The sequence below is a fragment of the Bactrocera neohumeralis genome, chromosome 5 (genome assembly GCF_024586455.1).
Source record: "Bactrocera neohumeralis isolate Rockhampton chromosome 5, APGP_CSIRO_Bneo_wtdbg2-racon-allhic-juicebox.fasta_v2, whole genome shotgun sequence".
Lineage (NCBI taxonomy): Eukaryota > Metazoa > Arthropoda > Insecta > Diptera > Tephritidae > Bactrocera > Bactrocera neohumeralis.
The window spans coordinates 25676346-25701217 of NC_065922.1; the positions used below are offsets into that span (position 1 = coordinate 25676346).

The 24872-nt window shown below is 30.1% G+C and overlaps 1 protein-coding gene across 2 annotated transcripts in view; it reads left to right on the top strand.

The window, feature by feature from the left end:
* Positions 1-24872, top strand: part of LOC126760141 (uncharacterized) — a 102766-nt gene that overhangs the window by 63110 nt on the left and 14784 nt on the right. For both annotated transcript variants that reach the window (XM_050475580.1, XM_050475579.1), the window contains exon 3: positions 4403-4579. In XM_050475580.1, coding sequence (XP_050331537.1) covers positions 4403-4579 — 177 coding nt within the window. The remainder of the gene's footprint in view (positions 1-4402; positions 4580-24872) is intronic.

Genomic DNA, 24872 nt, shown 5'->3' on the forward strand with positions numbered 1-24872 from the left:
AATTTTTCAAACAATTATTTTTCCGCTATCAAGCAATCAATAACTGCATAACGGTTACAACGCACACAACATACAAACATATTGTTTTGAGCGTGTGTCTACGAAAACACACTCATCGCCCATCAGGTTGGCGAGAACATGTGCCAATGACGGCGTCATGGGCAGTACTACAAAAAACAACAGCAACAACACGCTAACATTTGTACACGCAACGGTAAATTTGCTCTTCCCCTAGCTGCTCTTGAAAATGTGCGCGCAGCCATAGCCGATCAGCATTTTCTTGCAGCACCGCCACGGCACGGGTATAGCTTGCAACGCTTAACAGCTCATGGTGGCGAAGCTAATCGTTTGCCGGTTTGCAATTAATTTCCAGTTTACAGCAAACAAACGTACATATTTTTTGTTGTTGAAAGTTTGTGTCTTAAGTCTTTAGTGCCCGGTTGGTAGGAGGAAATGAACTTCTACACAAACTCTAATAAAAATATACATATATACGAGTGAAGGTATGTATAGGAATGCTCACCACTCATCGGTTAAGTATTTTATTGTGTAACAGTGAATATTTACTATTTGCGCGGGAAGCATTACAAGCTAAATACTTTACAAGTTATTGCTGAATTAAGTACAAACTGCTGCTGTTAAGGTTTATGGCAGTGCTTGGTGGATGAAATGTAACATTTCTGCATTCCTTCATTGAAATATTATGTTATAATAAAGACTGATTGGTTTATTGTATTGTTAGTATATGTGGGCGATTCAATTATAAAAATGTTATTCATTAAAAGAAAAACAAAAAAGTTGGAATATTTTTTAAAAACCTAATTTGCCTATTAAAATCTCAAGAATTTCCTACAAAAAAACTATATTTATTATATGTTATTCTTCTAATCTTAAAATAAAAAATTGATTGTGTCGACAAAGCTATCAAAATTTAAATATTTATAATATGTCTTAGTAATTAAATCTGGCAACCAATAATATTTTGCGTGCATTTAGGAGCCTAAACAAGATCTTGAAACAAAATATTGAAAAAAACTTAATATAAACTTAAAAAATTCTACAAATTATATTTTCAACATTTTTAAAATTTGGGAGTATAGTTCTGAAATCTGGCAATAAATGACCTCTTGCCTACATTTAGGAGCCTAGATGAAATCTCGAAACAAAATAAAGAATAAAATATAATATAAATATCAAAAATTACGAAAAAATTTATTTTAAAATTCTGGCAAATTCGAGAGTATAGTATTAAAATCTGGCTAACCATAATATTATATAAATCTCAAACATTTCAAAAAATATATTTAAAAAAAATTCTAAAATCCTAAAAACTACTTCAGATTGAGTTTTCAGATTTACTAGAATCGAAATAGTGACGGTATAGATTCGGTGTACAGTGTATAATAATTAAATCTGGCGAACAACAAAGTCTTCGCTACATTTAGAAGCCTAGACAACATCTGAGCACAAAAGAAATATAAAAAAAATATTAAAAAAAATATAGTATAAATCTGTACAATTCCAAAAATTTATATATTTTAAATATCTTAAATTCTTAATAACAACCTTATAAAAATTTTCCAGAACTATTATTAGTGAGTTATTTTTTGTATTATTTCGAGAGTGTAGTAATCAGAAAACTAATAAGATATTGCCTAAACTCATTGGCGTAGAAACAACCTCAAGGCAAAATAATAAATAAAAAATAGCGTAAATCTATAAAAAATTGGTATCCGTTTTCTGAATTATTAGAATTGACATAACTATGTATGTATCATACATTCGGGTGAATAATAATCAAAATTTACAAGCAAAAAAATCTTGCCTACATTTAGGAGCCTAGACAAAAACTTAAGCAAGTTCTGTAATTTGCTGGAAGTATATAGCTGACGGTGCCTTTTAAGTGTTTCTAAACTAATAATTATCTCATTTGCAGCCCAACATTGCGCAGACATACTTATTTGGGGTAATTGACCATAAATAAAAAAAAATTCTTGATAATTTTTAAGTAGTAGAAATTCAAGAACACTAATTGTAGTAGAAATTTATAAACCTACTTCATTCACAAATTTTATATTCGGTTCCATAATTGATACTGGAAATAAGCTCAAATGACCAGCCCTAGAAGCTTTTATATTCTCAAATCGCCATTACTTCTTAAAAATATGAAAAATTATTTATATTTTTTTTACTAAATATTGGATAGTCGAAAAAGTCTTTTCGTATTTCGTATTTCTAATCAAACTTCAACTAATTTTTTTATATTAATACTAATAACTAAATAAACAAATATGTACTATTTTAGGTCGACCACTTTTTGCAATTTTTCCGCTAGAGACATTATCAGTGACAATCGAAATTTCCAGAACGGAAACGAGCGAACCATTGTTGTGCTACACGACCTGATACAGCATCGTCTCCCAAAACGTCACAAAATTCATTGGTGACTTGCGTGGCATTCTTCCCTATTTTATACAAAAATTTCAAAATATAGCGAATTTCTTCATTATTTTCACTCATTTTTGAACAGCTGTAACTTTTTTTTGAACTTCCTCGAATTTAATTGTTTCCGGGTTAAAAGAAGCTTAAAATCTCACCTTTTCAACGCTATATTGTATGATACAATGCGATAGGTAGCATATGGAAATATACGACTGCAACGACATCTATTGACAAAATACGAAAAGACTTTTTCGACTATCCAATATATCTACCATTTCTGAACACAAAAATATATATTCCCTCATTTCAAATAGGAACCGTGCAATACCTTTACAAATAATAAGAAAAAAGTGCTACCCTTCATGCTCAATTGGCGCTTGATAACCTTCTTTTATTCTTCTAAAGCCTTTCAGTTGTCTTTATCATTCACCGTAAATAATTTGCTACATACTTGACCAACCATTAAATTTCACAATAAATCCCATAACATTCATAATAAAACCTAAAAATTAAAATCGAAGAATTAGAAAATTCAACTAAGTAACAAACTTATCTTTTAATATTCACAAACTTGTATTTCTTTTTATAACCTATAACTTATCAGCTTACACAACTCACTTCCGTGCTAGTTACGAGCAATTACGATGCACAGCAAGGCAGTGAATTGAAGAAGCTCAAACAAACGATTGCCGCAGCAGACCAAAAGAGCTTAAAAAATTGCAGTGAAACCGAGCAAATGCATTGGAGTTAGACTCAAGAGGAACTAACTATAATAAAATGCTGAAAATATATGAAAAATACAAAGAAACTAAATTTTATTGTTGATATATGAAATTTATACTTTACTATTGCAAAATCGTATGATTACTCATACGCAGTGGCGGCCCACAGGTCAAAACGGTCAGTAGGCAGTCAAATTAGTTATTACGAAATTGAAAGCCAAAGCAGTTGGTAGGCATATGAGACTTATGAGACTATAATGTATAGCTATGTATATATACTTTTGTAAATTATGTATACATATGTATGTAGTACTTAGTCCAACTGTTGCTGCAATTTGCTTGGGTTGCTTGACAATACCAACTAATTGCTTGGACTTAATCACCTCGCAGTTACTGCTGCGCGCATGACTATTGCGCACATCTATCACACACACACACACACAGATATATATGCATATTCAAAGTTGTAAAGTATATATGCCCTGCTGCGCCAGCGCCAAGGGGCGTGGGAAATTTTCAAAATTAGCGTATACTACTGCGTATGCACGACTTTTATGCCTAATATGACTTACATAACGAAAGTCTAAAACAACCAAATTATTTCTCGATTAATGTAAGGTATACCTGTGTGCATAATTTCCCTGTTTTATCGCTCCAAATGCATGTAAGCGCCGCGTGGCGCACTTCCAAGGCAGGATTTTTAATGCTCGCGTTGTCTGTCAGTCAGTTAGTGTGTTAGCGTCAGCAACTGCCATTATTTCGAGTTGGGTGTATGTTGCACAGCTTAAAAGCTTTACTGCTGACAGCCACAAGGAAGTTCACTTCTGCGCCGAAACCAGCTGTGTGCTGTGCGTTGTTACGCAACTTTATGCGTAATTCATCAGGAAAAGTGAAATTTATGCGTTGGACACACATTGCGGCTGAGAAGTGACTTTATTCGTGTGGAATTTTTAATTTTTATTTTAGAAATTGACTTGCGTGGATTTATGTCAAAATTTATGGGTACCTACATATAGGAAGTGGTGTAATGGTAATTATAATTGAATTACAAGTACTGAATTCGCAATTTTTAGTCAGCGAAATAGAAATTGTGTGAGGATTTTCTTTATTTTATTTAATTTTTAAATTTCTGGCTTTTTAAATTACTTGATGACTTGCCTTATACAATTTTTTCATTTGTCGCTTGCATACCAACAAATTTTAATAATCAATATCTTATTTCATTTTTCTTATTGCAGAACCACCTTGTAGTTTTCCTGGTTCACCAGCCCACAGCACAGTCGTATTTTCCAGCGCGAACTTGACGCATGGCACTGTTGCTTCCTATACATGCGAACGCGGTTTCGAGCTGCTGGGACCGGCGCGACGTGTTTGCGATAAAGGCACATGGGTGCCAGACGGCATACCGTTTTGTGGTAAGTTAAAATACAACAAAAATTAATATACATACACATACAAATATGTATCGAAATTATCGATAAAATAGAAATTTTACACTAAAGATATCGAAAAATTAATGTTTAACGAGATAATCGATAACATCAAAATGCTTAAAATGTACAATTTAAGCATTGCTTAAGATCATATTTATGGAAATTATCGATTATATCAACAAATGTTATACTATGTATATCGATAACTATTATTTATCGAAATAATCGATACTAAAAAAAAAAACAACTCATATGTAGAACAAACGATATTTATCGAAAAAAAAAAAACAAAATATATTTTTTATTTAACAATCGAAGTTTGGAAAATAAAAAAAATTTCGATACAACTCATATTTATGGGAATAATCGATAATTAAACTGTTCAAAATTTGCGGGTTTTAAACTAAGCTAAACAATGTAGAGAGACTCAAAATGATGAAATTCAATGAAACAAACGATATGTATCGGAAAAAAGCTATAAAAATTATTCTTATAAAATTTTACTTTTTCTTCTATTTTTAAAATTTTCTCTTTAAAATATATAGGGAATAATCGACAATATAAAATATTTTTAAAATTTATATATATATAAACATATTATCGATAAATGATTAAAAATTTTGAAATTCAATGAAACAATCGATATTTATCGAAAAAAAAATTAATCGATTGTTAAAATAAATTTAATTTATTTTTTTTTTATAAATTGTAAAAATTGTAAAAATAGAATTTTCGGTTGAAAAATTTCATTTGTGCACAAATAATTGACAGAAAAATCATAATGAATTTATGTCTTTGTACTAATAACTAAACGATATTTTCTATACATTTATCATTATTTTCCGATTTGATAATATTTATCGAATATGTCGCCATGTGAAAATTGTAAATAAGAAGGTTGTCAGAAATATCGATAAATTTTTGTATTACGACAAATAATATGAATTATTTACTTTTTGTTTTAAACTGCATCGATATTTATCGATTATTTCGCCAAGTGAAAACTTTAAATAAGAAGGTTGTTAGAAATATCGAAAAATGTTTCGCTGTTTAGACAAATAATATAAATTATTCACTTCTATCGATAATTTATCGATTATTGACATACAGAAAATTTTCATATTTCATAATTATCGTACTTGTATCCCAAAACCTCCATAAATCATTAAATATGGCCACAATTTTAATAAAATTTTGGATATATCGCCGTTATCGAATAAAAAAATGGATAAATTATCGATGTTATACGAGTATTGACGCTCACATCACAAAATCTACATGAAACTTTTCAAAATGCTACTGAGATTTTCTAAATATCGCAGATATCGAATAAAAAATCGATAAATTATTAGTGTACCATTTAAAAAACATCATAATAAAGAAAAAGAAAATAATAAATAATTAAAATCGCAAAATGTAATAACTTAAAAACTAACTAAAAGCAATCAGAACTATTAGATCTACAAATATTGAATGAGAGAATTACCAACTTACATACTTACATATGAGCAAACAAATATTACTATGAAATATTCGCCGCTTGAGGCAATGAAACTAGCAATTAGTTGTTTGGATATTTGAGTGGCAGAAAGAGGACAATTGTCGCCACACGCACCATAAATCGTACAAATTTTTACAGACTTATTTTAATTTCTTTACTTTTTGTGCTGGCCACACGCAAGTGCCACAAATCTAAATGCAATTTTGTCTTCCGTTAACGGATCAGTTAACGGGCCACACCAATGCAACAACAACGTAGCACACTTATCACGCAAAGCAGCCAAATAAACTTACATGTGTTGCTCTTCCACAATTTGTTGCTGCTATTTCTAAATCCACTTGACTTATTTGTTGGCTTGATTAACACAAATATTTGCAATCAAAGTGTCAAGGATAAAAGAGCATGCACGCAAAAACAATTTTCTGAGCCACGCTGCCTGCCAGCCGAAACTAGAACAGCGCCAATTGAAAACTTAAGTATGTGGACACGCACAAATACACACACACACAAATACATAAACACATTTGAAAATGTGTTAAATATTTCACTCGTGTCTGGCCAGAATTAGATTACTGGTACACAAAATTTTCGTTTGCGCTCGTATTCATATGTAAATATGTTAAAAGAGGCCAATTTGTTGCTGGCTTTTTAATAGAATGCAATTGCTTGGCGAAGAAGCATGTTAAAAAGTAGAAAAGAATGTCTTTTGAGTTTACGCTAAAAGCGAAAAGGTGTTAAATGTGCTAAATGCAAAGTGATTGCGGAAGGCAGTTGATTCACTGCAGACAAACACATATGCTGGTTTCGTTTTAAAGCTTTCAATCAGGTGGCGATTCACCACAGCGAGCGGAGATAGTGAGTGTAAGAAATTTTATGAGATGCATGAGCTCAAAACAGTAACGAATGGATTTCAAAATACAAAAAATATGCAAAAAAATGAGGTGTACAGGTGGAAGTAGGGGAAACTTGTAGAGCAAGTAAATTTTTAAATGTTTTGAAGCATCAATTAATTGCGCAATTAAGCTTAAGTGGATGATTAAAGAGCAAACGGAAACATAATTTATTGTAATACATATACAAATCTCAATGATAATTGTATTTTTGTGGCAATTGGTTTTGTACTTTTTTTTTATTTTTTCGTCTTTTGCTATCGTAAAAGTAATTAAAAAAATTAAAACATTTAAGCAAAAAATATTAATTTTTGTATGTTTTTATTAATTCTTAATTTTTAAATGATTTTATGAAAATGAAAAAAGTGTAAACCCGTTTTTATATTCTAAAAGGGTTACTTTATACATTTTTAAGCTTCAAAATAATCAAACGAATCTTTTATACCCTCTTCTTTATGAACCGTATGCCAGCTAAGCGATCCTGCATCGAACGGTATGAATGGTTCTCAGAAGGCGAATGATATGCGCTATATAGTAGGTATGGCGAAACTTCCCAGCCGCTGTTTTCCAAATAGCTTTTAAAGGATCTTTCAAAATGAGGCCAAGCGTTGTTATGATGAAAAATTATTGCCCTATTGTCTATTCGCAAATCCGCACAATAAGCGGCAATCCTAGCAACAATTTGTTGAGTTGTTGTCAGTAACGTCCACCATTAAAGTTTTCACCCAGTTATAGAAGTTTAAAGGAACAGCACACCATGCTGTTTTCACCAAATATACCTTGGTGTCACGGTTTCACATATGTTTCTTTGCTTCAGGGCTGTCGTAATGGATCCATTTTTCATCACCAGCCATAATCCGATGCGCAAACGACTTTTCTGGGTGTTCAAGCGGCATTTCTGATATGCAAAATGGAGGTTCAGTATCACCTTAATGAATATGGCACCCAATTTCTTTGCTTTTGAATATATTTGGGTGCCTTTATTGTTCTGAAATGGTGGCTTAAGTGACTTCCAAAGCTTCTGCGAGCTCTCCTTTTGCTTGTTAACAGTCTTCATCGAGTAATGCTTTCAATTACTCATCTACAGACATGTTTGGCCGTTCAGCACATTTTTCGTCTTCGTAGCCAAAAGCCAAAATCTTATAATTTTACAGAAAAAAAATCATTAACAATTTTTGAACGAAAAAAAATTTCAATTATGTTTGCCACACCTAAAAGCATTTGCTCCCTCCAAGAAACTCCCACTTTATCCAGACAAAAAAAAATGTAACCTAAAATATACGCTTCAGATAGAAAATTTCGCAAATTATGCACATAAATTGCACTTGCATTCAAGCACAACCGTTAAGCTTACACCGTTGATGGTGTTGATAATCATGTTGCATGCAACAGATAAGCCATCAAAGCATCTGTCACGGCGACATTACACCACAAGCAGACAAACAGAGCCGAACCTGACGGCATGAATGCAAATAACGAACGACCGCGCTGACACTTTGTAACCATCAATGCTGCAACACACACACACACACTTGCACTCAGCTGCATTCGTGTGCTCGTATGTTGCATATAATTATTCTAAGTAGCATGAAAATGTACAAAACGATGCTGTGTCGCCCGGAGGCGGGCTGCAGTAGGTCAGTAGTGGCACAGCGAGCAGGCAGTCGCGTTGGGCAGAAATCGGCACACATTGCCAACACCAGCAACAACAACCATAAGTACAAAGAAAGAGAGAAGAATTGAGTGAAGAATTGCGGGATTAGCGCAGTTAATTCGAAAGTACTTGTCGTCGGGCAGTTAGATACAAATGCACCGTTACGTGCAAGCGTCGAAAAAGGTCAAGGTTGATATGCAGATGCCGTTGTTTGTATTTACCGCTATTGTTGTTGTTGTTGCTTTTCAATTGCAGCTTTTATGTTGTCGTGTTGTTGTCTTGCAGTGCTGCCAGCGCTTGCTGTGTCGCCAACAACAATAACTCCCACTCAATTATTTATGCTTTGTGGGAATGCAAGCGTGCCTCTCGGTTACTTTCATGCTTGTTGTTGTTATGCTTCCTAACTGCACATCACTGCTTAGACGCAGCTGCCTTTGTATGCATAAATTTATTAATGTTCTTTGGCGAATGTGGCAAGTGGCACAGTGAATGTTTTGCCTTTATGCGAATTCTGTCGATTCTTGCGTTGTTATTGCCTATTTATCTTCTGTTATTGTTTTTAGAAAGTAAAATCCGCCTAAAATTGTATGGGAAAAAATCTGTTTGCGTTTAGGTCGGAATTATGAGAACTTTCAAAAAAAAATCTGCTTGCCTTTGAGTCAAAATCATGAAAATTTGCAATGATCTTCAATAACGGATAATTTGTGGTGTTTTGTTTGGGTAATGATGAGTCCTAATGCCTTAATAATAGCTTTGGCAGTAATAGTTAAGCTGAGTATAAGCCAAATTGCCATAAAAGTGAGTTATTAGGTTAGACTTTTTTATTTGGTGAAATAGGAAAAATGAGAGAACTTTTTTTCAATGCATTTTTCACTAAATTTTCATACACACTCATACCTAGAAACATTGTTTTTCAGAGTACCAAGCGAAAAACAAGTATTCGTTATTTTTGACCCACCCTACTACTGGTGTATATAAATGTCTCTGAAAGATTCTTTCACGGCTCTTCTTAAAAGTAAAGTCTAACCCACCTAACATTCAAATATTCAACCATCTCGAGGAATTCTGGACTTGTCGCCAAAACCACAAAAAAACTTTAGTCATATGAAAGCTTAAAGCTGCTGAAGATAATTGTCTACTCTCTTTATACAACGATTCTACTCGAAAGCATAGCTTAGCTTATCTAGCATAGTGACCACGTGAAATAATATAATTGATATTAAAACCTTAACCGTCCATTGGGTCATATAAGGTTAAAGCTTCCGAAAAAATGTCTGATTTCCTACACCAGGGATCAGAATAAAGTATATCTCATATAGCATCGAAATACAGTACGTTCCAAAGGACTTAAAACAAAAACAGAACAAATGGTTTTCTCGGAAAAATCAATTTATTTTATTCAAAATAGTCTCCTTCTACTTCAATACAGCTTTTTGCACGGTCCAAAAGCATGTGAAACAAGTGTTTCAGCCCGTTGGCCGGTATGGCCGCCAGTATGCTGCCCAATAACTTCACTTCCAATCAATAAAATGTCAAGATAGCAGATTCTAACGCAGTCGACAAATAGATGGCGCTACCAGGGGGCGCTAGATTCAAAAAGTCCTAAAAGAAGTAATGTTATCAAATCTTTAAGCGTCCATTGGGTCCTATAAAAGCTTAAAGCTTTCGAATATATTTTATATATTTAAAAATATATTTTTGCTGCTCCTAAGCCACGACTCTGTTAAAAAACATAGTCCAGCCTCTCCAGCAGTAAAATCAATAATGACCACGAAAAATAATGATATCAAAACTTTAAGCGCCCATTGGGTCATATAAAAGCTTAAAGTTTCTGAAGGAGCTTAAAGCTTCATCTGTACCAATGATATTCTGAAAAGAAAAGTGTAGCATAACTAGCATCAAAAACTCTATTGAACTCAAGAAATCCTATAATTGATGACAAAACCTTAACATTGGGTCTTACCGTGGTTTAAAATAAAAGAAATTCTAGGGTCGTATCAAAATTAGCAAACTTTTAGATAAATTTGCCTGGGATGGAAAGAAGTTTCATTAAAATCCTTACACAGAGCCCCAACTCTTCTAAAAATTCTTCCTACTTTAACAAAAACAATCGGGAAGTGTCTGTCCGTAGGCATATCACAAAAATATCACTAAGAACCTCAGAGCTTCTAAATAACAAAAATAATAAAGTCCCCAAAAACAAAATAATATTTTTTTAGTTCTACCCACTACATGAAGGTAAGAGTGAAAAATTTAGGTATAAACTATGGTAGGGGTTTAGTATGATTCAGACTAATTCTTTGTTTTATTTTAAGAACTAAAATCGCTGCTGTTTAATCCAAAGTATTACCAAACCATTTTGGGCCCAAGCTTCTCCTCTCTTGCCTTATTTCCAAGAAATATCGATCAAAGCATCTCCTCTCTTGCTTTGAGGATCTACTGTGTAGTTTCGATTATTGTGTGAAAGTGATTGTCAAGATTGGGAACCCCTGGTTCTTATTTTTTCTGATATAAGGCATCGTTTTGGATTCTAGAAACAATCTCAAAGTTCTCATACAAGAATATATGTTCAAAAGGAATTGTATGGTGTTCCAAAAGTTCACCTAATTTAATTATCAAAAGATCATATTAACCAACTATTTTTCTTTTGGAATAAACACAACTTCTTTTTCGCAATAATTTCTTCATAAAAAATAAATAAATAAATAAATATATAATACAAAATTCCAAACAAAAATGTTGAACATTAAAAAAACACCCCAAATCATCCCAGAGAGGTAGATTATCCAAAATCACAAAAGAACAAAAACAATCAATTATACCAAAAACACAATTTCAATCGCATACGTGTTGCTGTCAACAGTGCAACAATGTTTCTAAACAACAACTAAGCAACTTGACAGCTAACATAGAACCAGAAACGAAGAACAGCGCACAACAGCAATTGTAAATATGTTTATTAAGTGTGTGCTTTGGAGAACAACGAAAATCGATTACAGACGAAACATGAACAACAACAACAACAACAATAATACAGAAGAAGTAAACAACAACAACAGGAACAAAAACAGAATTGCAAGTGCGCACTAAAGCGGCAGCAAAATAAATAAAATAAATGGAGAACAGAGACAAGTTGGCAATTAAGAACAAACTGGAGCAAGTGCATGAAGACAAGAAAAAAATTGAAGTGAAAAAAGACGGAAGACAACAAAAAAAAGAGGATGAGAGAAGATGCGGATGTGGAGGAAGTGGCGGAAATAAATTAGAAAAAAAAGCAAAAAAGAAAGAGGTCGTCTAATGCAGCTGAGAGAGCAAATAGATACATGGTAACACGAAAGAAGAATGTAAAATACAATAATAATGAAATAATAAAGAAAAAAACATAACTCCATTATAAAATTATATGCAGGAAAGTATAAGAAATGTGGAAAGCAGAAAGTAATAAAAGAAGAAATCATAAGGAATTAAATAAAAACGGGAAATGTAAAGAAAAGAGAATGAAGAAAGTTGCAAAAAATTATATTTCTTTCAAAGTAACACACATAAATAACTTGGAACAAACTGACCAGCCAGCACTTGCCGCGCATTGTTGCCACTCTTAAGCGGTTTAATTAACTTTAAAATAAGTCGGCAACAACAAATGCTTAAATGACTGCAATTGCATTGAGATTGCGGCCTACATTTTCCGTGCAATAATAATAAGAACAACAGCCAAAAAGTTAAAATAGAATATCTAAATATTACGCAGCTTTAGTGGAGCAATCAAGTGCTCATTCAAGTGTCGCTCAATCAACAGTTAGAGTCGAAAATGCGGCAACTATGAAATTGTCAATAAGAGTAGCAATAATATATCGGCGACATTTTGAGAACACAACTGTAAAAGAATTGTTGTTGTTGCTGAATTTTTTTGACTCATTCTGCATATCCATCTTTGCAGGCGTTTGTCATTACCTATGGTAACTACATTAACTGAGTGGAGAGTCAACTATTGCACTCACAGTGAGATGAAATCTTTATTTGAATATATTTTTTATTGTATATAGGTATATAAATTTAACAAAACATTCAATAATTTTGTGAAATAACAAATCTTGTATATCAAGTAGAGGATTAGTATAGAATGACCAGCAAATCATAATAGCTGACGCAGAAGAGTCTCATATAAACATTGCTGTAATTTAAGGGTTACATAGGTTTGCGGGTTCCAAAAAATCAAATTTTTTATTGTCTTATTAAATTCCACAATCCTAGAATATTGTCCTAATGTTTCAAGTTGATCCGAGTAATAGTTTCGGAGATACAGCTTTGAAGAACTTGTGCGCTCGAGGCTAGCTAGGCTAAGTGCGCCGTCTTTAAACGCATTTTTCTCGAAACAGTGTTTTTGAAGTTGGTTGGCAAGATTTATCGAGAACTAATCAACCGAAGGAGGATTTTTTTCGATTACAACTATTTACAAAAAAACTGTCGCCAAATTTTCATTGAAATTTTAATTTTTCTGTAAAAAATGTCTGCCAAAAATCAAATGACAAAATTTATGTAAAAAAACATGGGGAAAAATTAAAAAAAAAAACGTTAATTACTTTTTTATTTATCAAAATTTTTTTTATGATTCTAGTAGGGACGATAACCATTCACGTACTTTTTAAGAATAAATTGGGTTTCTGTGTTTCAGATGATTCAAACATGAGAAATCGTGTCCGCCAGTGAAAAAAGGCATCTAGCCATTTCTCCTACAGATGTCATCGAAACATTCCGAAAAAAATTGTTTATACACTCCACGATATACCTCATGATATGTGAAAAAAATTCTATTGTAGAATAAAAATTTCTCTGAAAAAAATTGTCAAAAAACAGACCAGATTACCCTACTGACCCCTTAAGGTTTGAACTAAAACACATATCTTTTCACTTTAGATGATCCTATAGGGAGTTATTCTGCCAACGCGGGCCCATCTTTTTATCGAGGGGTCACCGTAAATGGCTTCGCAATAACCGAGTTTAGAATATTTTTTTTTTAATTTTCAGAATTTCTTTGTTAATAGTGTATGTTTGTAACAATAAAAAATTCTAACAAAATATTTCATTTTTTATGTGAGAAAAACATTGTTGAAAATCTCAAAGAAAAATATAGTATTGGTTTATTACTCACCCATTTTTACATCAGGACGGAACATAATCATATAGTTTTAGTTGAAGATTGATGTACATATCAATAGTGCCGGTGCCGATTTTCCTAAATATATAATATTTAATAAAAAATTTTAAGCGGATAGAGAGTAAAATATATATATCTTATGTTATACATTTTTAAGAAGAAAAGAATTGAATGTGTGAATTATGGGTAGAAATCTCGAGACGGATAATTTTTCATATATAAAACATTATTTTTCCTTTGTTGAGACGTTAGAAATGAGGACATCAGGAGGAAAGTTTTTCCTTATTGCATAAGACATTATCTCAGCACTAATTAAATGTCACAAATGGTGGTATTTCTCATCGTAATTTCTTGTCTATATTATTCTAGGATGTACTTAAAATTTTGTATACACTTGACCAAAGTTCTTTTCACATTCGTGCTGTAAGTTGGGGTGTAAATTTCTTCAAAAGTAACAGCTTACACAGATTCTGAATAATCGCCTAAGATTTCTTAGATATTTATAGGAGTAATTAATTTCGAATCAGCATTATTTAAAGTTTAATATGAACTGTTGATCCTTCTGACTTGTTTTTCTAATATTTTAGTAGTCTAAGACCACTGCTGAGATTATAAGCTACCCCTTACCAATATTTAATATTACTTTTATCCTTATAAGCATATATTTTTCATTACATAAATTTATTTGTTTAAATATGTTCATAAAATAACAAAAACGCAAATTTTTACTATTGAAAATTGGTTAAAAACTGTTTGTATTTACTTATAGGTTGCTCATAAGAGAAATATATAAAAGACTTAAGCAACGAACTCGCTAGATTTGTGATTTGACTAAATAAATTAATAATTATAGCTTTGTTCAATTATGTGTAAAATTTTACAATTTTTACATTAAAAGTAAAATGTTTTTACTTAAAATTTATAATAAATATTTTTAGATTAAAATTTTTTACTAAAATTTTTAATAAATATTTATAAAGTTCTAACTTAAATTTTAAAAAATATTTTCAAATTTTTTAATACATATTATAATAATATACATATTTAAATACATTTTTTTTGACCAAAAATTTTTACTTTTTTGCAATTATTGAAAAATTTTTGAAGTCAATCTAGTCCTGGAACTCTCTTTTATATACAAAATCACCCAAAATTAAAGCAGAACTTAAGCGCTCCTCCAACTTAAACGAAGACATCGAATTAAAAAACGATATTTCCAATGAAAAACGCTATATATTTCAAATATGAAGTATCAAAATATATAAATTAGTTAAAAATATTTAAACACAATTTTCTATTATAAAGTATTTAGACATCAGAAGAGTTGCAATTTCTGAAAACAACCGCCTCTCTCAACAAACATAAATTGCCATTAACTGAAGAAAGCAGGAGCAAGCATATTTACAAATATAATACATAAGTATGTTAGTATATAATACACCAGTCTCGTAGCGAGCGGTTGCTTGCCGACGCATGGCATTGTTGACCAAATCCAAACGGTTAGATAAGAATGCAATTAACGGTATTTAAACCAGAAAGTATTGAATAATAATCAAGTTGACTCTACAGACTAGCATTAGAACATATATGGCGACTGTTGCACAGCGCGAAAAGTATGCGAACAATTCAAATGGCTTGCAAGTGCAAAGCACAAACGCCAACGGTGGGCAAAGCAGCAATAATGTAACAACTATGCATAGCAGGTAATGCTGCCGAGCAGCAAAGTGGCAACAAGTCGGTGGTAGCGACTGTCTGGCATTGCAATAAAAATGTGTTAGGAGATTGTAAGTGGTTGCGTACAAGAAGCAAGTGCAAGAAGCTTGTGCAATATATCTTTGCTATACATACATGTGTATATATACATATTTATTTTATATAAGCAAAGTAATCTAACTGCTTATGCAGTGGCGGAATGCATAATAAGAGCAAGTCAAATAGCTGGTCAAAGAAAATTTATATCTTAGATCTGCTGGAGTAAATGGCAGCTTAGCAACATTGCTTTGTTGCTCAACATGTTGCCACACTTACGTCTGTTATTTATAATAGACAGCAGTGCATGGCCATTGACAATGAAATTGTTCAAGCGCGCACGATTTTCTAACCGCTCTTTTGTGCCGCACAAATAACAACAAACAATCAGACAATAAGTTGTCTAAATATCAGCTGGAGATATGGCAAATTCATATAATTATAATACAACGCCGCGGTGATGGTGAGATTCTTCTGTAAATGCAGCAATCTAATGTGGAGAAGATGATGGGAAATTATAATTGAAGCTGGAAAGAGATAGATTTTCCCTCTTTTTATGGCGTTTTGGGAGCACTGAGAGTTTGATATGGATTTTTATGCATTTTTTTCACATTAATAGTTTTTTAAAAACGCTTATTGCCTTTATTAAAGTTATTTTAAATCATTAAAACAAATCGAAAAACAATTTTTTTTAATATTTTTTTAATTATTATGAGATCAAAAAAATATATATTTTTAAAAATAATTTTTTAAATTAATTAAATAAAAAAATCATAACACATTAATCGGATATTAAACAAATTAAAAAAAATTATGACGATTTAAAAAAAGTATATATATCATTAAAAAAAAAAGTTATTAGATAAATTAAAAAAAAAATCATTTTTATGGCATGTTTTTAAATGTTTTACATTGAATCCGAATTTTAGCAAAATACACTGTACAATTTACTCACTTATAGTGACAATTATAATTATGTCGAAAATATTTTGAAAAAAATGTACTTCAAAATTTTAAAAATTTTCGAAGAAGTCATTTTAGATTATTATCCAAGAAAAACAATATTTCTAAAAACTCTAAAGAAATTGTATAACATTTGCCAAAATTCCGCATTCAGGTGTTTAAAAAAATGTTTTAGAATTCCTTAATATCGACTTTTAAGCATTTTTTAATTTTGAAATGTTTTTAAAAACTCATATATTTTTAGAAATATTAAACATTTTTTTTATATATATTTTTGCCATATTTTGTTACTTTTTATATTAAAATTTAACTATCATTTGTTGCTTATACTTTAACAATGCTCCTAAATGTAGGCAACGTAATTTTATATTAATTTAAAAATTGTAGCATACATGTATTGATAAGAAATTCCAGCTGAATTCGATTTTTAGGTATGAAATGAAGTAAGTACTGTAATACGTTTGGAAATTATGTACTGAAGACGCCTAATAAAAAAATCAGAGGATCCTAGATGTAGGCAACGTTGTTTTATATCATTTTAAAAAATGTAGCATACATTTAGGGATATGAAATTCAAGTCAAATTATTTATTTATTTATTTATTATAATATGACTTGTAAATCAATTTACAAACATACTAGAAAAAAAAGGAACTGGCTGCTTAGGCCTTCGTCCCATTTTGTACATATTAATTTACTTATATAAACATTTCAATTTTAAATTAATTTTAATAATATAGCAGGTAGATGTTTTCTTATATTTTCGTAGTCCAGTGTGGCTATAGCGGTATGCAAATCAACATTTTGCGATGTGTCATTGTAGCAGTTTGGATGTTGCATGGTCAGGGTATCATTGTAGTTCATGCAAAGTGGTGGTGAATCTTTTGAAAGTAAATATCCGTGCGTTAATTTTGTGTGGCCGAGTTTAAGTCTCATCAAAACAAGTTGCTGGTGTTTTGTTTTAAAATTTGATTTACTGCCATGCTGTTGAGATAACTGGTGCATAGTTTTATAATGAGCATTAATTTTGTTTTCATAATTAGAGACACGTTGTTTTTTGATGAAGTTTGCGAGGCACCTTTTAATATCTTTATCGGTGTAGTTATTTAATAAAAAAGTAGGATGAGAGTGTGCGTCTTTTGCTAATTGATCGGCATTTTCATTACCCGTAATGTTTACATGCGCTGGCGTATATAAAATTTTTATATTTTTGCCTCGTATGAGAGTCTCCTTAACCCTACGTGTGAGAATATCACTAATATTTGCAGATTTTAAAGCGTTTATAGATGAGAGACTATCGGTGCATATTATTAGTTTACAGCCTTTTGAGGTTTTAATTTTGCAGCTTCTTCAATTGCTGTAATTTCCGAGGTGAATATAGCGGTGTAGCTAGGCAAAAGTCCATTTTTGATTAGTTCTTTAGATTCTGTTTTAATAGCAAAGGTGTTTTCAACTTTCTTTGAACCATCACAGTACCAAATTAGCCAGTTCTTTTGCTTCCATTTTTGCACTTCCTCAGCATGTAGTTGCCTTAAAGCAAGTGGGTTCGTGCTATTTTTGGTAAAACCACTGGAGATGAAAAGAGATTCTGCAGATTTCCAGGGAGGACTGAAAACTTTGTAAGTTTTTAGCTTCGAAAAATCTATATCCATCTTCTTTGCCATTTTGAAGATTTCCGAGATTGTAGAATTAATTTTTAAGTATCTTTTCGAGTGAGCTAAAGCCTTAAAGTCTTTGTACAGGATGTTATCCGAGTTTTGTATGCAGTTATATATTTTATTCCCAGTTAATTTAAAAATGCAGTCTTCAATAGTAGGGAGTTTCAGTTCAAAAAGTATGTTTGCAATTGGAGTTGTTCGAAACGCGAGACTAATTATGCGCGCTGCATGTGGTAATATTTTTTGATTTTCTGCAGACAGCGTTTGGATGTTTTGCCATATATAATAAGGCCATAGTAGATTTTCCCCAATATCAAAGCTTTCATAATATTTAATAGAGACTTTGTATGTGCACCACTTATCATGCTGCATATGATTTTGAGTAGATTTATACGTTTTGAGAGGTCTTGACATAAGTCTTCAATTTGGTATTTCCAAGTCAGTTTTTGATCAAAGGTTATTCCAAGGATTTTAAGATAGCGCACATTTTCTATTAAATGATTTTGAAATACTGGATCTGGAAGATTGCAGTTCCGCTTCTTGCATATATGTAGGTGCTTACACTTTTCAAAATTAACAGAAGCACCCGATGTTAAGGACCAATTTGTAAATAAAGTAGACAACTTTTCCAAATCATGAATGTAAGTATTTACATCATTAATCTTCGAAACAAAATAGAGGTCATCCGCGTATAAATAGTGTGATATGTTATTAACTTTTCCCATTAAAGCATTAATTTTTTTCAAATGCAATTAGAAATAACGTCACCGATAGTACTCCATTTTCTAATTTCTTTAAATTTGATTTATATCCGTTTACGTTGACCATAAAAGTTCTGTTTGATAAAAAGGCTTTTGTATAGTTATAGATTTTTGGACCAACTTTCAAGTCAAATTAAATTTTTAGGTTATGAAAATAAGTAAACAAAGTAAAATTTTTAAAAATATTTACTGAAGTAACCTAATAGTTTTAAAAAAGAATCAGAGGACGAAAAATTGCTTCCAATTGAATATGCTGCTTCCCCCCTTACCTATAGACAAGAAAGTTCATTAAAATCCCTCCAATATGAGTTAAGTAGAGGATAACAATTTATTTAAGAGCATTATTAAGTATGCACCAGCGAATAGACCGGTATAGTTGTGGTCCCTCCATAGTATGAAGTGAGATCGAGGGTTACTAGAACAAGGAAAAATATTTTAAGCAGCGTTTTCACCTAGGAAGTAATTTTCATGGCCAGTGGACAGTGTACCAAAGCTCAGTATTCTTTAAAATACCTCATAACTTAAATAGAAGGTTCTTTAAAACTTATAAATCTACTATTCTCTTTTTTGTTTTTGGAACACCTTTTATATGGCTGTGATCTTTCCATAAAATTTATTTAAATTCAAATTCTGAAATAGTTTTTCACATTAGGGTAGTTCGATATTGGCATATATGTAGAAGTATAATCTGAAAGCTTTCCAAAATCAATTCGAAAATTAATATATCTGTATAAGATATACTAATGTAATGAAGAAACATGCTCACTTACAGTTTTTCCACTAATAGCAATATCAAACTTAATTTTCTTAGTAGAAACAAAAGACTTAAGCAGCGAACTTGCTAGTAATGCAAATTCTAAAATAATTTTTCACATTTGGGTAGTTCGACATTGACATAAAGGTTTAGAAATACATATACTAAAGAGGATTTCTCTCTTTGCTAGTAAAACTTAGTGTCTAATACTATCGTAATTCGCTTTTTTAGAACAAAACTGTTTGATTTTTTTTCTGTTTTGACACCCACTTTCGAGCCTTAAATATAATATTTTTACAAGCGAGATCTATTTTATTGCAGAAGTACATACAATTGACATAATAAAAGAAGAAGAAGAAAAGAACTGTTTAATACACAAATACAAACAAATTTTGAAATTTGAGTTGAACTTTTGTTTTAGTTAAAAAATAAAAATTTTTCAGGTACCGTTACATTTTCAAATAATTTTCTCCATTCCAAAGTAGTACGTTTCTGCACACATTTCTCGTAGTTTGACTTAAACTATAATATGTGTTTGTTATTAAGATGCACAGTTGTAGCAGCGCGAAAAAATAGGAGCGCATGAAAAAGCGCAATGAGCAAAATGGCGGAAAAGTGCAATAGGCATATAAAAAAATTAGCTTCGCATAAAAGTGAAATTTGCTCAAAGTTTTTTCTAACAGCTGACACATAAATGTTTACAAATACACAGATATACATACACTTGTTATAGTTATATAGGAAAACTATTTCATTGCTGCTTTCCGGCATGTCACTTGCAACAACAACATACTTTACAAAGTTTTTCTGCCAATACATGTATTATTATTTATTTCCACATACACCAGCAAATGTTTTGTAAGTATTGTATGCGTCACAATGAATGCTGTCCAAGAGCTTACAAAGTGTTGCGGCTGCGCAGGCCCTGCGTTGTGCTTAATTGCTGACGTTTGCATGTCAACTGCGCTGTGACTACTTCATTTACCAACATTGTTGTTGTGATTTTTTTATTATTTTCAGTCACTTTTGTATTTGACGTTGACATATTTTGACACACCGCCTTTCTTCTTTGCGCACACATTTCGCAACTGCCTCGCTTTGCTTATTTACGAAAATGGAAATTTCTTTTCATTGCCACTCTGCCTCGCACTACGCTTCGCAATTCGTCATGCAAGCCGAAATTCACGGTCGCTCATCTTCGTCATTTTCCTCACTTGTGTTTGGCTTGAGCGCATTTTTGCACAATTTGTTGGTGTTTTTTTTTAATTTGCGGGGTTTTGCTATGGTTTTGATATTAATTTCCGTAACTAATTACGACGAGTGTGACACCGTTGGCAATGACAAATCTGCTGCTCAACTTAATCCAACACCAATTTGGCTTAAAGCGGCGGTTAGACGGCAGCTGTGGCGCCTTCGCGGCTAAAATGTGCGGCCAGTGGCGATCTCAACTGCATTTGTGTGGAAGTAGTAGTTTAATAATTAAATAAATTTATTTTGTTGGCGCACAGTGAAGAAAATAAATTGATTTTTTTTATTCTGTCAAAGAGAAAATATGCAAATTATGCGGATTTGCGGAGGTGAAATGGGTTAATACGCATTTTAGGCGAATTAGTCAGACTTTATGTGGAATTAATTAATAACGGTTATTTAGTAATAAATTATGGAGCGGCAAATGTCAGCTGTGTGGGATTAGGCTTTATTCTTGCTTGCGTATACGTGCTGAATCGGTCAAAGAATTCAGTTAATAAATATATGAAGAATAAACTCAGTAGAAATATAAGCTGAAAGCTTACCAGTATCAATTCGAAAATTTATATAAATGTCTAAAATAAACTAAAGTAATGAAGAAACACACACTTCCAGTTTTTTTACTGATATATTAAATTTAATTTTCTTAGTATAAACAAAAGTCTTAAGCAGCGAACTTGCTACAAATGATCTTCGAAGAACCAATTTCACATTTTGATATTTGACATCTGATATAAACGAACTGTTAATTTATCATAACCGCCAGACAACCAGCAAGTTCCATCAAGACAGTTTATTTAATCCATTTTATAGGAAGGCATAGCATAGAGTTCAAAAAAAAAATTTCCCATAAGGTTTTTGTTACAAAATGCTTTTTCATTAAATATTAAAATTTTGCAAGTTGGTAAACTTTATGCTCTAAGAATATGTATCGATAAAAAGATATATCCAATTTTTATTTTAATATTTTAAAATGGCAACAAAATGAAAAAATTTAAATTTTAACCAATTTAAAATTTATAAAATTTAATCTTCACAAACAAATTCCAAAGTTTTAAAATATTTCCATAAGAACAAATAGAAAAATATTGAAAAATTTTTAAAATAAATTTTATACCTTTTGAAAACTTTATGTTATCAAAATTTTTCCATTTTTCAACCTCTCAAAACAGTATTCAAAATATTTTATGCCAATATACGCCAAACCATTTGTTTTCTTTCAAAAAAGATCAAATTCATTTAAATACTATTTAAACAATTTTCTAATACGAAATATATTATTTCTTTATAAAAAAAATTAAAGAAATTAAATATTTATTTTAAACTTTTTCAATAGAAGTTTATAATTTTCATTATTTTTAATTTTTTATTCTGAAATTTATTCGATTAATAAAAATTTAAATTTTTATAAAATTACGAAATAATTTTTAAAAGAAATTTAATATTTATTGTTATTTTAATAAAAAGTTTAAAATTTTCAAAGGTAACAATTTTTTATTCGGCTAATTCGAATTTTTATAAAAATTTAAACTTTAATAAAATTTATAAAGAAATATTCTTTATTAAGATTTTAATATTTATTCTTAATTTTTTTAATAAAAATTTTAAATTTTCTAATATAAAATATATAATTTTTTAACAAATAAAAAAATATTGAAAATAAATCGCATATTTATTTTCAATTTCTTCAATACATATTTATAATTGTTCGTTTAAAATTTAAATTTTTATAAAATTAAAATAACACTTTTTATTAGAAATTCAATATTTATTGTTAATTTTTTTCATAAAAATGTTGGAATTTTCATTAGTTATAATTTTTATTAGAATTTTTCTTCTTTTTAGAAAAATATAAATTTTAATATAATTTGAAAAAATATTTTTAACTACGATTTTTTATTAGAAATTTAACATACATATATTTTTAATTTTCTTAATAAAAAATTTTATAATTTTCGATATTAATTTTTCAGAAGAGGGAATAAAATTTCAACAATTCTTTTTTAATAATAATTAAATTTTAATATTATATCTTTTATAATGTTTTTAAAATTACTTTTAATAAAAATTTTTAATAATATTTTTTTATATTTAAAATTCTACTAATTCTAGTTTTTATAGCAATTTAAATTTTTTGGAAAATTATTTTTAATAAAATTTGGATATTTAATTTTAATTTGTTTAATTTTTTTTCTAATTTACATTACTTTTAAATTTTTAATCTAATAATTTTTTTTTGCCAAAAATGTAAATTAAAAAAAAATAAACAATTATTTTTAATAAAATTTGGTACATATTTTTATTTTTTTAATACAATTTTTATAATTTCCATTATTTTTAAATTTTTTATATGATAATTCTTCGATTTATAAAAATATAAAATAAAAATTTTTTTTATTTATTTTATATAAAATATAAATTTTTAATGGAAATTTTATGTTTACCTTTAATTTAAATTTTATCATTTCATATCTTTTTTTTAATTTTAATAATTTTTCTTTTAAAGTTGACTTTCTCGTTTTCCACGTTGAATCCTCTTTTTTGTTAACTACTTTCGCACTAGTTAATTCGCTAATAGAGGCAATGATACAAGTAAAATATTACAAGTATACTAAAATTTTGTTTAAAAAATACTCAGAGATTTCTAATTTTTTCGATTTAATTCTTTAGACTTTTTTTCTAAGAACACTGTAAAAGTACACTTGAAATTAATTAAAATTAAAAGCCAAGCTTTTTCCATACATTTTATTACAATCCACAAATAAAAAAGAAATAAACACCTTTACTCAGGGATAGAATTGGATAGATTTTTTTTTATATTCATATATGTATATCAAGTAATTTCGATTATTTCAATATTCAGTTCTTTTTTATTTTTTTTTTAATTTCATAAATAATTAAATATTTTGATATTTGCTCTTGAGATTTTTTATATATATTTTTATGTAACCATATAATTAATTTACGTTAGTAATATAATGAAGTAGTGAACTTACCATATACGATGCTGATTGCTGAAAAATTAAGAGAAAGAATTAATTATTTATTTTAAAAAATTTACACAAAATATCAAATCTTATTTATTTATTAAACATCTTATTTATTTTTTTAACATAGGCGACTTTTTAATATATTTTCTATTAATGAAGATTAATATTATATATCTCTCATAGAAGTAAAATAAGCTTTCAGTTCGACAAATAAATACAAATAGCAGTATTAATTTTTAGTTTAAAAAAGCTTTCTGAAATACCCTTTTTCTGATATCTTTATTACTACAAGAAATTTATACTTTATTGGTTAATTTTCTTCTTTAAAAAGATGGCAACTCTGGTGAAAATATTTTTTACTTATTTATTTCTCACTTTTCATATGCTCCCTAACAACTTTCTAATAAGCAGTTTTTCTTTACGCACATATTGCCGTAGAACCTTTTTATGCAGCTGGCAACACTTGCAAAAATGATAAATCAGCACTGTAATTTTGATAAAAATATTTAAAAAATATCAATTGCTGCAATTCTGTGCTTTTTCAATAAATTTTCTATAGCTTACAGACATACACTCCCCGCTCTCTTTACTCCACTCAAAAATAATCTTTGTGATTTAAAATTATTTTCTTAGCCAATTTATTTTCTTAAATGCATTTAATGTGGTAATAATATGTAGTAAATTAATTTGTATAGTAAATATCACTAAAAGCCTCATAAAGTTGGAAAATTGCGCTAAGCACGCGTCAAGACACTAAAATTTTGAGACCCATAACCCTGACACATTTCACACTCCTCAAACACGAAGCACACGAATTCAGCCAAGATTAGTTAGTTCAGCCAAGCAATTTCGAATTCGTCAAGTTTAAGAAACAAATGCAGATAATTATGAAATATAAACGCTTAAGAGGGCATTTATTATGAGCACATGTGAAGGCACGCTCATTACAAGCG